Source organism: Thrips palmi, unplaced genomic scaffold, assembly GCF_012932325.1.
Source record: "Thrips palmi isolate BJ-2018 unplaced genomic scaffold, TpBJ-2018v1 HiC_scaffold_3, whole genome shotgun sequence".
Classification (NCBI taxonomy): Eukaryota; Metazoa; Arthropoda; class Insecta; order Thysanoptera; family Thripidae; genus Thrips; species Thrips palmi.
In genome coordinates this window covers 12504263-12517791 of record NW_023144630.1, presented here as the reverse complement: position 1 = coordinate 12517791, position 13529 = coordinate 12504263, and the positions used below count along the sequence as shown (strand labels likewise).

The 13529-nt window shown below is 49.1% G+C and overlaps 2 protein-coding genes across 4 annotated transcripts; one reads left to right on the top strand and one right to left on the bottom strand.

The window, feature by feature from the left end:
* Positions 1–2642: 2642 nt before the first annotated feature.
* LOC117648041 lies at positions 2643–4072 on the bottom strand. Of its 2 annotated transcripts, none has more exons than XM_034390196.1 (3): positions 3919–4072; positions 3565–3676; positions 2643–2883 (listed from the first exon to the last, which is right to left on the bottom strand). In XM_034390196.1, the coding sequence occupies exons 1-3, from the start codon at positions 3973–3975 to the stop codon at positions 2690–2692; spliced, it is 363 nt and encodes a 120-aa protein (XP_034246087.1). In that variant the 5' UTR covers positions 3976–4072; the 3' UTR covers positions 2643–2689. The 2 variants fall into 2 exon arrangements, with proteins under 2 accessions (XP_034246087.1, XP_034246088.1); XM_034390197.1 differs by having other exon boundaries at positions 3631–3676; positions 3919–4063.
* A 6594-nt stretch (positions 4073–10666) lies between these two features.
* LOC117648050 lies at positions 10667–12097 on the top strand. 2 transcript variants are annotated; one of them, XM_034390211.1, is made up of 3 exons: positions 10667–10821; positions 11064–11175; positions 11857–12097. In XM_034390211.1, the coding sequence occupies exons 1-3, from the start codon at positions 10765–10767 to the stop codon at positions 12048–12050; spliced, it is 363 nt and encodes a 120-aa protein (XP_034246102.1). In that variant the 5' UTR covers positions 10667–10764; the 3' UTR covers positions 12051–12097. The 2 variants fall into 2 exon arrangements, with proteins under 2 accessions (XP_034246102.1, XP_034246103.1); XM_034390212.1 differs by having other exon boundaries at positions 10676–10821; positions 11064–11109.
* The last annotated feature ends 1432 nt before the right edge of the window (positions 12098–13529 follow it).

Here is a 13529-nt window from a genome sequence, read left to right as displayed (position 1 = left end):
GGTTTCTTTTCATCCTGGCCATGTCCCCACCTTCTTGGTAATATCTTCGGATGGCACCGCAGACTTCGCTCCTTACTTTGGCAATATGGAAGTGCTTAAGTTCCAGATAGCGTTTTGCACTCAGTTGAAACTTGGTTTTAATTGGCCCGTTCCGTTCATTTTTTCCCGCGGCCCGATCTTGACCAAATTTGGTATGCAGCCTCCTGTGGTGACCCTAAGAACCGCCCGGTGGCAGCAAATCCGATCCGAGCCCCGGGGGCGCTGCTGCAGGTGCATTATGGTCTACATGGGGTCGAGGAGGATTTCGGCAACGGATGCAGCTAGGAGGGCATGTAGGGGTATTTTTGGAATCGGGGCGACGAGAAAAAACCAATGGTGCCAGTTTCGAGCGAATCGGAGAAGTTTGGACCCGGGTTCAAATCCCAGTGGGGTAAATTTTGAACATTCTTTTTATTCCAGTTTTTGCATTGTTTCTGATGTTTTTAAGGGTGCTGATGACGAAAACGACATTTATTTTAATCCCAGACTCAGGTTTGAATCCCGTCAGGGTCAAACATGGGCGAAATTCGTACGTTTCTTAATGTACGGGACGGGCCAAAGTTGCCGATGTATATCGCTACTTTTCCTGTTATTTGTAAAAAAAAATGACGGAGGGACGGGCATATAGTATGATCTCTGCTGTGCGTCCGTCCGTTCGTTCGTCCGAGGACTTCCCGCGGTCCGATCTTGACCAAATTTGGTATGCAGCCTCCTTGGGTGACCCTAAGAACCGCCCGGTGGCAGCAAATCCGATCCGAGCCCCGGGGGCGCTGCTGCAGGTGCATCATGGTCTACATGGGGTCGAGGAGGATCTCGGCAACGGATGCAGCTAGAAGGGCATGTAGGGGTGTTTTTGGAATCGGGGCGACGAGAAAAAACCAATGATGCCAGTTTTGAGCGAATCGGAGAAGTTCAGACCCAGGTTCAAATCCCAGCGGGGTATTTTTTGAACATTCTTTTTATTTGAGTTTTTGCATTGTTTCTGATGTTTTTGAGGGGGCTGATGACGAAAACTACATTTATTTTAACCCCAGACCCAGGTTTAATTCCCGTCAGGGTCAAACATAGGCGAAATTTGTACGTTTCTTAATGTACGGGACGGGCCAAAGTTGCCGATGAATATCACTACTTTTCCTGTTATTTTAAGTGCATTCTTGCTGTGCTTCTTGATCAGCTCTTCCGTCTCTTGCAGGGAAGGCAACGGCTTCAATGTGGAATACCCGAAAATGTCAGCACTGTTCTACTTTGCGGCCTCTACTGGCACACAGTTGGCGAGCACGTTCTTGGACACGGAGGCATCTCTGGCCGCTTGGTCCGGCTGGTGGTCACATACTTCTTGTTGCATGCAGTTCAAGCATTTCCCTGACAAAACAGGATAAAACTGGGCAAAATGTAACTTCCGTGCTGTCCATTGTCCAAAAAGTCCGTGTTCCGGGGCGAAAATCTCCTAAACTATTTGTCGGAAAGCAAATCCGCGAACTGCCTTTTGCTCCTTTGGCAATCTTTTATGACACCCTTTGACAGCAATTTATTCCAGGGACTCAGACCTCCCGCTTTATTGGATGAAAAAATGTCCACCGTGTACTGGTTTTCAAACATAGTCAATTTTAGTTTCACGCCTCAGCGCCGAACCTGAGGCGACAAAAGGTCGTCACAGCGCCCAGAATGAGCAGCAGGGTTTCCTCTTTCCGGCGCGGTAGGCGGATTTTCGCTGGAACGCTCCATTCCGGCTGGCTGGACCATCAAAGGTAGAAATCCGGCATGTGTCAGGTTTGTGTGTCACATTCCGTGTCATCGAAAGCAAGCTTGCTACTCGGCCTATCGATTTCGGTCCACCTGGCCATTTTTCGCTTTCACTTCTTTTAAACTTTAGGCGAGACACCTGTGCGATTCAGTGAACGGGTTGTGGCCCGTACGCTTACGTTCTGTCGAGCGGATGATTCCATGCGTTTGGGCGCATTCTCTGTCCTCGCCATGTAAGTTAAATGCGAAGTATGAAAACTCTACCTGTAAAAGTCGCTGAGAAACGTGACCGTGTACGAACAGATGGACAGACAGACAGACAGACGCACGACCAGTCACTTTTCAGCGTGCCAAAACACGGCAAGGGCTTCGCTATCGCTCAGCCAAAAATCCCACGGGGGTATTTTCCGACAGTTTTTTTCTTAATTTTTTTCATTCTTTCTCAAGTTTCTGAGGGCGCTGATGTCGAAAATAACGATTTTTTTGAACCATACTCAGATCGAATCACGTTGGAGTTAAACATAGGTGAAAGTCGCACTTTTCTTTAGACAGCGTGCAAAAACTACGTCACCTCTTTTAGGCCTCTTTTTGACCCCCTCCCCCGTCCGTCATTGGTTTAACCTAACCTTCCCATGAAGTAAAGATGGCCGTAACCCTACCCCCCAAAGTGGTGACGTAATATTTGCACGCCGCCTTATGTACTTCGGGACGCGCCAAATTTGCCGATGTGTATCGCTACTTTTCCTTTTACTGTTGCACCATTTACACTGTTAGTTCACACTCTGCCCACCCCACTACTAAACTCCTGTAATGTAACGTGACTTGTCATTGCAATCGCTGGGACGAATAAAAAAACAGCATTTTATAAACATGTGTTTCATCTATTTTTCATGAATACACTAATGCGCTAGCATTCAAAAACTGGCGCCAACCCGGTTGATTCTGGGTTGTTGATCCCGGTGAACACGCAATCGGCGAAGGTGAGGATAAGGTTCGGTTCCTGGTGGATGAGAAGCTTCGCCTTGGCCCAGCAGTAGTAGTTGAGTTCAGCGACGTACACGAGCGATTTTTCGATGTAGCAGGCCAGCTTCGGGGGCAGCGCTGCACAGACACGAGGCCACAAGTCAGCAACGGAACGTTGAAAAGAATATTATATTAAAAAACAATTTTGTATCTCAGCGGTAACCACGTCGCTAATTTTGAAAAGACTTAAGTTGTAAACTGACAAAATAATTTGTTTACTAAGATCCAAGATGTTCGCCAGCGGAATGTTTGTAAAACAGTAGCCAACGGAAGAGCATCAATTTTGATTGCCTTTTAAGACCCAGGCTCTCAGTGTTGTCCCAGTGACCCATAGCAGTCACTTGTTACTTAGACCTGGTTAAACGACTTGAGAATTGTTTTAAGGCATCGTAAGTCGGTAAAAAAATTAGCAACAAACTCGTCGTTTTTGAAAAAGGAATCTTTTTCGTGAACAACAGTGTTGTCAAGGTCGGTAGTTGTGTTGTTGCCATAAAACCATTTTTTTGGCAGTGAAGTACATCACGGACACTGGTCCTCAGCCTGAGGCCTGAGGCAAGACCAACGCAGGCGGCCAAAGCTCTAGACACGTTGGAGCTCCGAAATGGCTAAACTTGACTCGGGCCGAATGGGTAACCCCTCTAAGAATGGATCCCTCTTCCGGAGAGCAATCCATTGGTAGGGCCACGAGACCCATTGAGCGACTCTGGAGCGCAAAACGTGTCCGAGATTTGGACCGCCTCCACGGGTCTTCAGACCTACTGGAGGGCGCGGGCTTCGTCAGTGACTCTGGCTGAGGTGGAAGGGTGAATGCACCGTTGCACGTACCCTTCGTCGAGGTGTTGGTGAGCGCGGACTCGTGAGAGGGAGCAGCCTGCAAAGAGAGCATCGGTCATGCATTGAATGCAACAACAACAACATTCCTCGTCCAAGAAGAACCCACTCGCAAGCGTAAGACAAAATGTCCTACACTTGCCAGTGTCCAGTGCCAGTGTTTACTGTAGGCCGTCTGGGGAAAACCAGGAACAAAGCCGAGTCAGTACACAGGTAGGGCATTGTGGCCTCCACCTGCGAGTGTCTACCTGTCCCGCACTTGGATTTGAACGCGGGCCTTACCTGGGCGCAGGCCGCCGCGGCGAGCAGAGCCAGGGCGATCGTCAGTGTGGCGTTCATGTTGTCGGCGAGGAGGATTCACGAATGGATCCCCCAGCGCGCCATCCGCTTAAGTACCTGTGGCCACCTAGACGAAAACACTCAACAGAGTTGAAGTGCAGCGAAGTCAATGCCTGCTTCGTGGAAAGGGGTCGTCACGTAATCACCGATGTGGGAGGGGGAGGTGGTTATGTGGCTTGATTACGTTGGGAAAAGGGGGTAACCGTCTACGTTACATAACCAACTTATTTGGTGACATCGCTTGTTTTTAAGCCTGAACATGCACGGAAAAACGTCAGCATCGTCCATTAGTGCACGCCAACGCACGATGTGCGCAGATCCTCCACGCGCTTGTCTACGCGCTAGCAATCCAGTTCAAAACGCTTGTTTTGCATCGCCTGCCGGTCCACGAAAACAAAAGCAGATGTTGAAAAAGTAAATTCCCCCAAAGCAATATTATTTCGCAGTCTAAATTTTTGCATTTCCAGTAATTTCTACGTGATGGGAGCTTTTGGAAACAAAAGTTTGAAGTTACCTTTGTTGCTCTTGCTTTTAGTCCAACAAAAGAAACACATGAAGAAGCTCCAGACAAAAAAAAACACTTGGTCGGCGACATCATAGGACGGGCACCTGTGGTGTTTTATCGGTTCCTTGTATGCATACGAACTGCCGAAAACACATTTGGACGAAATTCGAATCGCCCTCTGGATTTGGCAGGGGTCAAAACACCCCAAAAATGGCCGTTTTCGACGTTTTGGGACTAGATGGGTTCTCCTAAACCAAAGCCCAAAAAAGTACCCAAATGGGTCCTGGGCATAGAAAAAAGTGCGATCTTTTGATTGCCGGTCCGCAAAATGAGTTTGGACACGCCGTTTAGGCGCAATGGGGCGCCAAAGTTGACAAATTTCACTAATTTCACAAATTTTTCGAAAAAAAAAAATTTTTCCCTTAAAATGCAGTTGTGATGGGCGTGATTTGTCAGAAATGTGTTCTTATCCTCCTTTCGTCAGTACTTACTTGATACAACTCCGCTTCAGCTAACTTTTACGCTCATTTTCACGCTGTGCACGCTATTCAGCAACTTGGACGCCTGGCAGTTAGAGGCGTACTACACCCAAAAAGCCACTTGGCCGGCGACCATCTCGGATCGGACTCAAACTTTTTTTTCTGGATTCCTTTCACCCATACGGACTGCCGGAACACCATGGGAGCGAGATTCGACTCGAACTTCAGATTTTATAGGGGTCGGAAACCCCCCAAAGTAGCTGTGTTTGAGGGTTTGGGACTTTTTGGGTTGGTGGTATCGACCGGCCAAAAAATCTACCTCTTAGGTTTTGCTTGTAGAAAAAAGTGCGCTCTTTTGAATAGCGTGTCGCACGAGGCTCTATGACGTCGGGTTTGGACGCTACGGGCTCTCAAAGTTGCTCAATTTCACCATTTTCAATGAAGATTTCAGCATAGGGGCCGTTTGAGGTGAACCATCGGCGATTTCGCTCCTCTTTGGCTTAAATGGTGCCTACCCACAACAACAATTAAAGTTTTCGGCAATTTCATCACTGGCCTTAGCTGGCTAAAACCTAGTGACGAAATGGCCGAATACTAACCTGTTTACAGTTCCTCTAATAACTACCTGAGATGGCTAAAATTTTGTTGGGGTGTTGACCTATGGTCCCTCCGTCATTTTTTTACAAAAAAATGAACGGGACGGGCCAAAAAGCTAAAAAGATTCGTATTACGAAGGAATATTGCCTCGTATTATGCTTGCGCCGAATTCACTGTAACATACGAATAACATAGGTCAAATTTCATTGTAAGGCATTCAGAGTGCAAACGAACGTGACATTTTGTCCCGTTCATTCCGACGTGATAAGGCGTTCCTGGAATATGAGCGATGATGCAGAAAAAGACCGAACATGTGCACACTCGACTTCTATCAGTGATCTCCCGGACGTGCGATGCTCGCGGGAGATTCCGTGCGTATGGTCGTCTGAGTGCCACTTGAAAAATGAAACTTTCATTTCGGGGCTGATTTTGGTCTGAATAGCATCTGGAGTACCGCAAGATGCCCCTTCAAGCTGGGGCGCGCGTCAAGTTCATTTTCACTTTTTACCCCTTTAAAAAAAATCAAAGTAATAATGGATCTTACAGATTAGAGATGACACAATTCATGTTTCGGTCCGTGTGCGAAAACATCCGACTTTCCCTGTGTTTCGGCCTCGCGCCTTCTTTTGGACTCTCCCCGCCCTTCGTACTTTATAGTATTCGGCTGATGAGGAAAATTTTTCATGCCTCGATCATGCATCAACCGGAAACAGCGTGATCTTTAAATTGAAGGAAGACTGATGCTTCAGACTTACGGTGGACGCGTACGGGCACGGCACTGGCCGGTGGAGGCGGTCAAAAGTTTTTTATATGCTTACAAAACTTACAAGAGAGAGCCTGTATGGGAGGGCGTCGGTGGTCCTGCTCCTGCTGCCCCGGTAAGGAAAAGAACCATGGCCGTCCCCAACAGATCGCTTTCCAAAGAACAGAAAAATGTGACGTGGATGACAACTGACTAGTGACAAGATGACGACATCATCGCTGGCGGTCAAAGTACCCCAGATAAAATTTCTCCAGGCAACTTTGAGCAAAGGTTAGCAGGGGTCGGGCACAGCCCAAGCCCTGCGGTGGGCAACTACCGGGCAACACCCGGGCAACTCTGAGCAACTATCGGGCAACTTTGCGCAACTGTCCGGCTTGTTGAAGCATCACCCGGGCAAAGTCCCCAGCGGGCAAAAGTGCGCACCAAGTGACTCCAGCGCAGCGCGGGGAGGGTGAGAGGGGAGGGGTATGGAGGCAGGGTGGTCAGACGCTCACACCGAGTCGTTGCCCGGGTGTTGCCCGGGTGTTGCCGGGTGTTGCCCGGGTGTTGCCCGGGTGTTGCCCGGGTGTTGCCCGGGTGTTGCCGGTGTGCCCGGGTGTTGCCCGGGTGTTGCCCGGGTGTTGCCCGGGTGTTGCCCGGGTGTTGCCCGGGTGTTGCCGGGTGTTGCCCGGGTGTTGCCCGGGTGTTGCCGGGTGTTGCCGGGTGTTGCCCGGGTGTTGCCCGGGGTTGCGGGTGTTGCCCGGGTGTTGCCCGGGTGTTGCCCGGGTGTTGCCCGGGTGTTGCCCGGGTGTTGCCCGGGTGTTGCCCGGGTGTTGCCCGGGTGTTGCCCGGGTGTTGCCCGGGTGTTGCCCGGGTGTTGCCCGGGTGTTGCCCGGGTGTTGCCCGGGTGTTGCCCGGGTGTTGCCGGGTGTTGCCCGGGTGTTGCCCGGGTGTTGCCCGGGTGTTGCCCGGGTGTTGCCGGGTGTTGCCCGGGTGTTGCCCGGGTGTGCCGGGGTTGCCCGGGTGTTTGCCCGGGTGTTGCCCGGGTGTTGCCCGGGTGTTGCCCGGGTGTTGCCCGGGTGTTGCCCGGGTGTTGCCGGGTGTTGCCCGGGTGTTGCCCGGGTGTTGCCCGGGTGTTGCCCGGGTGTTGCCCGGGTGTTGCCCGGGTGTTGCCCGGGTGTTGCCCGGGTGTTGCCCGGGTGTTGCCCGGGTGTTGCCCGGGTGTTGCCCGGGTGTTGCCCGTGGGGTGTTGCCCGGGTGTTGCCCGGGTGTTGCCCGGGTGTTGCCCGGGTGTTGCCCGGGGGGGTTGCCCGGGTGTTGCCCGGGTGTTGCCCGGGTGTTGCCCGGGTGTTGCCCGGGTGTTGCCCGGGTGCTGCCCGGGTGCTGCCCGGGTGCTGCCCGGGTGCTGCCCGGGTGCTGCCCGGGTGTTGCCCGGGTGTTGCCCGGGTGTTGCCCGGTAGTTGCCCACCGGGTGCCACCTTTGCTCAAAGTTGCCTGGAGAAATTTTATCTGGGGTAAGCCTTTTATGAAGTCAAGTGCGGGGTCGTTTACATATATGCTGCGCGGGAGAATCTGCAGTGTGAATTGTACACAGGAACTGATGTCACACTTTGAAGGGAATAAGGAGGGTAGTTGTAGTGTGACTCAATTGCTCTTAAAGTGTTCACAAATATGCTATTTTGTTTGTAGTATGAAGTATGCATTGGCCATTGTCTACACTCTAAATGTCTTACGAAGAAATTTCCCATAATACGAAGGAAATGGCGCAAGCATAATACGAAGGTGGTTTTTCTTCGTATTACGAAGGTTTATCTTTGTATCTTACGATGAAAAAGCTAAAAAGATTCGTATTACGAAGGAATATTGCTTCGTATTATGCTTGCGCCGAATTCACTGTAACATACGAATAACATAGGTCAAATTTCATTGTAAGACATTTAGAGTGTAACTCTACCTGTGTTACTGTGTTACGTTAGCGTGTCCCAAAGTTGCCAGCCCGAACTTTACTGAACTTGAACTGTGCTCTTTCTTTGCAGTTTTTTCGGCAGTTCACAACAGTTTTGTGAAAAATACCGTTTTGCAAAACAACAAATCATAATTTTTGAATTGATAGGGATTTTCAGTTTTACTACCCCCTTCCCCTCCCTCTCCATCTCTCTCTCCTCTTTTCTTTGTTAGTAGATGCTTTAGTTTGTCAGTCAGTTGTCGAACCCGGGCCGCAGGGTTGTCAGACCGCAACGCTGCCAACTGCGCTACGGAGACGAGGGATTACCGCGACTCCACGGGGAATTTTCTCGTCATTTGCCGTGACAAGCCGATCTTAAACCAGTGTAGAGCTCAACCTGGCGACATTTAGAAGATTTCAACTTTTCCAAGGTAAAAGAATATTTAGGGTACGTCATCACATTTTCGGGATGTTTGACCTCCCCCCTCCCCCATGTTATCAGACGTAATCAACAGCTTGGATACCCCGCCTCTCTCTCTCTCTCTCTCTCCAGGGACGGACTGGCCCGGGTGGGATGTGTTGGAATCGAGAGGTTGAGGCTTGCTACGCTCGCCAGGACAACGCGTTTTCATATTTCATCCACGCCTTTTAAAGTTAAGCCTGCACAGTACCTACATTTTCAACCCGCCGCTGCCCCTGGATGGTAGGCAAATCCGGGCCCCTTGGGTGTGTTTCCCACCTTAATCTTTACATCCCAGTCCGTCCCTGTCTCTCTCTCAAAAAAACGTGATCAACCAAGATTATGAACAATGTAAGGATTCAGAACCCACCTTTTGCCTTTCTTTGCACACACAAAATAGAAGAGGAATAATTACACTACAAACCTAACTGCCTACTAAGTACACACTTACAAATGCATGCTTGCAAGTACACACCACACCAAATGTCATGGGACTTTTTTTGTCCCATGAATGATGCAATTTTAAGCACATCCGGAGGTGATACAATTTGCTGTCCGCCAGGCGGGACAAATTGTTTAGTGAAAGTACAATTTGCAGCAGGCAAATTTTGACGACGCGTTGGACAAAATGTGTCGCCAGGCGAGACCAAAATTGTTTCGGCGTCAGGTGTGCTAATTGCATAAATCGTGGGACAAAAAAGTCCCATGACATTTAGTGTGTACACACTTACAAACGCATGCTTGACGCGACGCCGTACAACTCCATGTGTCAAGCATGCGTTTGTAAGTATGTATTTGCAAGCATGCATTTGTAAGTGTGTACTTAGTAGACAGTTAGGTTTGCAGTGCATAAAAGAAAATAATAAGACTTGTCATAAAACTAAACGGACAGGGTTCAAAAAGCAAAGCTTAGTTCTTAAACAGTCTTTTAACATGTGCTTCTTTTTTTGGACTAAAAGCTGAAGCAACAAAGGTAACTTTAAAATTTTGTTGCCTAAAGCTCCCATCACGTAGAAACAAGGTAGGTTTACGCCAGACCGCGTCTTGTCGTAACAGGCTTCGCGATGTTTCGCTGCCTGTTCCTCCAATCCGCGCCTGGCGTACCTACCTTGGCCTACGGCGCTAGCCTGCCTTCGGCAGGCAATGGCTTGTCCATCGTCGGTCACTTCTAACTTGTTGCATGCTGGGGGGCTCCGCCCCCAGACCCCCCTTCCTTCTAGGTAGAGTTGCCTTATCTCCAGATAGCATGATCTTGACCCTTGTAACCTTTGAACTTAACGAGGCTGGGGGCTCCGCCCCCCAGACCCCCCTTTTTCAGGACAGAAGGCATCCTACCTGCAGAAAACTCGATTTTTCGCCGTTTTTTATGTGTTTTTCGGCTATAAAAACTGAACCCGTTGAGCTACGATAGTGAGATTTCGCGTGTGCCGAGCCTAGGACATGCCTAAAGAGTGTGCAAAATCTCACCGAGATCGGCCGAGCCGTTCAGGAGGAGTAGTGCGGACAGACACACACACACACACACACACAGACAGACAGACAGGAAAAACTTTTCAACCCCACTGGAGTAACAGGCTTCGCTATCGCTCAGCCAATAACTGGAAATGCAAAGATTTAGACTGCGAAATAATATTGCTTTAAGCGTGTTGTTTCAACATTTGCTTTTGTTTTCGTGGACCGGCAGGCGATGCAAAACAAGCGTTTTGAACTGGATTGCTAGCGCGTAGACAAGCGCGTGGAGGATCTGCGCACATCGTGCGTTGGCGTGCACTAATGGACGATGCTGACGTTTTTCCGTGCATGTTCAGGCTTAAAAACAAGCGATGTCACCAAATAAGTTGGTTATGTAACGTAGACGGTTACCCCCTTTTCCCAACGTAATCAAGCCACATAACCACCTCCCCCTCCCACATCGGTGATTACGTGACGACCCCTTTCCACGAAGCAGGCATTGACTTCGCTGCACTTCAACTCTGTTGAGTGTTTTCGTCTAGGTGGCCACAGGTACTTAAGCGGATGGCGCGCTGGGGGATCCATTCGTGAATCCTCCTCGCCGACAACATGAACGCCACACTGACGATCGCCCTGGCTCTGCTCGCCGCGGCGGCCTGCGCCCAGGTAAGGCCCGCGTTCAAATCCAAGTGCGGGACAGGTAGACACTCGCAGGTGGAGGCCACAATGCCCTACCTGTGTACTGACTCGGCTTTGTTCCTGGTTTTCCCCAGACGGCCTACAGTAAACACTGGCACTGGACACTGGCAAGTGTAGGACATTTTGTCTTACGCTTGCGAGTGGGTTCTTCTTGGACGAGGAATGTTGTTGTTGTTGCATTCAATGCATGACCGATGCTCTCTTTGCAGGCTGCTCCCTCTCACGAGTCCGCGCTCACCAACACCTCGACGAAGGGTACGTGCAACGGTGCATTCACCCTTCCACCTCAGCCAGAGTCACTGACGAAGCCCGCGCCCTCCAGTAGGTCTGAAGACCCGTGGAGGCGGTCCAAATCTCGGACACGTTTTGCGCTCCAGAGTCGCTCAATGGGTCTCGTGGCCCTACCAATGGATTGCTCTCCGGAAGAGGGATCCATTCTTAGAGGGGTTACCCATTCGGCCCGAGTCAAGTTTAGCCATTTCGGAGCTCTAACGTGTCTAGAGCTTTGGCCGCCTGCGTTGGTCTTGCCTCAGGCCTCAGGCTGAGGACCAGTGTCCGTGATGTACTTCACTGCCAAAAAAATGGTTTTATGGCAACAACACAACTACCGACCTCGACAACACTGTTGTTCACGAAAAAGATTCCTTTTTCAAAAACGACGAGTTTGTTGCTAATTTTTTTACCGACTTACGATGCCTTAAAACAATTCTCAAGTCGTTTAACCAGGTCTAAGTAACAAGTGACTGCTATGGGTCACTGGGACAACACTGAGAGCCTGGGTCTTAAAAGGCAATCAAAATTGATGCTCTTCCGTTGGCTACTGTTTTACAAACATTCCGCTGGCGAACATCTTGGATCTTAGTAAACAAATTATTTTGTCAGTTTACAACTTAAGTCTTTTCAAAATTAGCGACGTGGTTACCGCTGAGATACAAAATTGTTTTTTAATATAATATTCTTTTCAACGTTCCGTTGCTGACTTGTGGCCTCGTGTCTGTGCAGCGCTGCCCCCGAAGCTGGCCTGCTACCTCGAAAAATCGCTCGTGTACGTCGCTGAACTCAACTACTACTGCTGGGCCAAGGCGAAGCTTCTCATCCACCAGGAACCGAACCTTATCCTCACCTTCGCCGATTGCGTGTTCACCGGGATCAACAACCCAGAATCAACCGGGTTGGCGCCAGTTTTTGAATGCTAGCGCATTAGTGTATTCATGAAAAATAGATGAAACACATGTTTATAAAATGCTGTTTTTTTATTCGTCCCAGTGATTGCAATGACAAGTCACGTTACATTACAGGAGTTTAGTACACTGTTAGAAATTAGCTCCGAAATTTTATGGAGAAAAACCCTATAATCACGTACATGGAGACTCCATTCATTTTCCATCTTTTTTCGGAGAGATTTTCTCAGGGCTTAAACAGATGTTCTTCGGAGCATTACTTGGGTTCTGATGGGAGGTAAAATGCATGTCTTTTCTCAGAATGGTTAAAGAGGGCTTCGCTGAAGCATTCTTTAGTCTGAAATGGTCAAAGAAGGGACAATCTTTTTCGAGCTCATTTGACTTAAATCCTGTAGCTTTCCCGTAATATTATGAAAACAGAGGTAAACAAGTAGGGGTTTACCTTTCCCTCATTTTTCAACTGGTTGCAAACTTTTTTTCGTGATAGTGAAGCATGCATTTTTGTTCAAAATTTCGAAAATTTTTGGAGAAAGCCCAGAATTTGCATTTGTGGAGAGCTCCATGCAAAAGTTTCGGAAACACTCCATGATTTTTCCATTTTTTTCGGAATTTTCTGACAGTGTAGTGGGGTGGGCAGGGTGTGAACTAACAGTGTGAATGGTGCAACAGTAAAAGGAAAAGTAGCGATACACATCGGCAACTTTGGCGCGTCCCGAAGTCCATAAGGCGGCGTGCAAATATTACGTCACCACTTTGGGGGGAGGGTTACGGCCTCTGATAACGGTCCTATCTTTACTTCATAGGAAGGTTAGGTTAAACCAATGACGGACGGGGGGAGGGGGTCAAAAAGAGGCCTAAAAGAGGTGACGTAGTTTTTGCACGCTGTCTAAAGAAAAGTGCGACTTTCGCCTATGTTTAACTCCAACGTGATTCAATCCTGAGTATGGTTCAAAAAAATCGTTATTTTCGACATCAGCGCCCTCAGAAACTTGAGGAAGAATGAAAAAAAATAAGAAAAAAAAACCTGTTGGAAAATACCCCAGTGGGATTTTTGGCTGAGCGATAGCGAAGCCCTTGCCGTGTTTTGGCACGCTGAAAAGTGACTGGTCGTGCGTCTGTCTGTCTGTCTGTCCATCTGTTCGTACACGGTCACGTTTCTCAGCGACTTTTACAGGTAGAGTTTTCATACTTCGCATGTAACTTACATGGCGAGGACAGAGAATGCGCCCAAACGCATGGAATCATCCGCTCGACAGAACGTAAGCGTACGGGCCACAACCCGTTCACTAAATCTCACAGGTGTCTCGCCTAAAGTTTAAAAGAAGTGAAAGCGAAAAATGGCCAGGTGGACCGAAATCGATAGGCCGAGTAGCAAGCTCGCTTTCGATGACACGGAATGTTACACACAAACCTGACACATGCCGGATTTCTACCATTGATGGTCCAGCCAGCCGAAATGGAGCGTTCCAGCGAAAATTACGACCGCCGGCAGTG

What these genes read in the sequence shown, in the direction of transcription:
- LOC117648041 (XM_034390196.1), bottom strand. Translation starts at nt 3,975, where the DNA reads ATGAACGCCACACTGACGATCGCCCTGGCTCTGCTCGCCGCGGCGGCC. An exon ending in CCGCGGCGGCCTGCGCCCAG is followed by an intron (nt 3,677 to 3,918) that starts GTAAGGCCCGCG and finishes CTCTCTTTGCAG; the next exon opens with GCTGCTCCCTCTCACGAGTC. An exon ending in GACGAAGCCCGCGCCCTCCA is followed by an intron (nt 2,884 to 3,564) that starts GTAGGTCTGAAG and finishes GTGTCTGTGCAG; the next exon opens with CGCTGCCCCCGAAGCTGGCC.
- LOC117648050 (XM_034390211.1), top strand. Translation starts at nt 10,765, where the DNA reads ATGAACGCCACACTGACGATCGCCCTGGCTCTGCTCGCCGCGGCGGCC. An exon ending in CCGCGGCGGCCTGCGCCCAG is followed by an intron (nt 10,822 to 11,063) that starts GTAAGGCCCGCG and finishes CTCTCTTTGCAG; the next exon opens with GCTGCTCCCTCTCACGAGTC. An exon ending in GACGAAGCCCGCGCCCTCCA is followed by an intron (nt 11,176 to 11,856) that starts GTAGGTCTGAAG and finishes GTGTCTGTGCAG; the next exon opens with CGCTGCCCCCGAAGCTGGCC.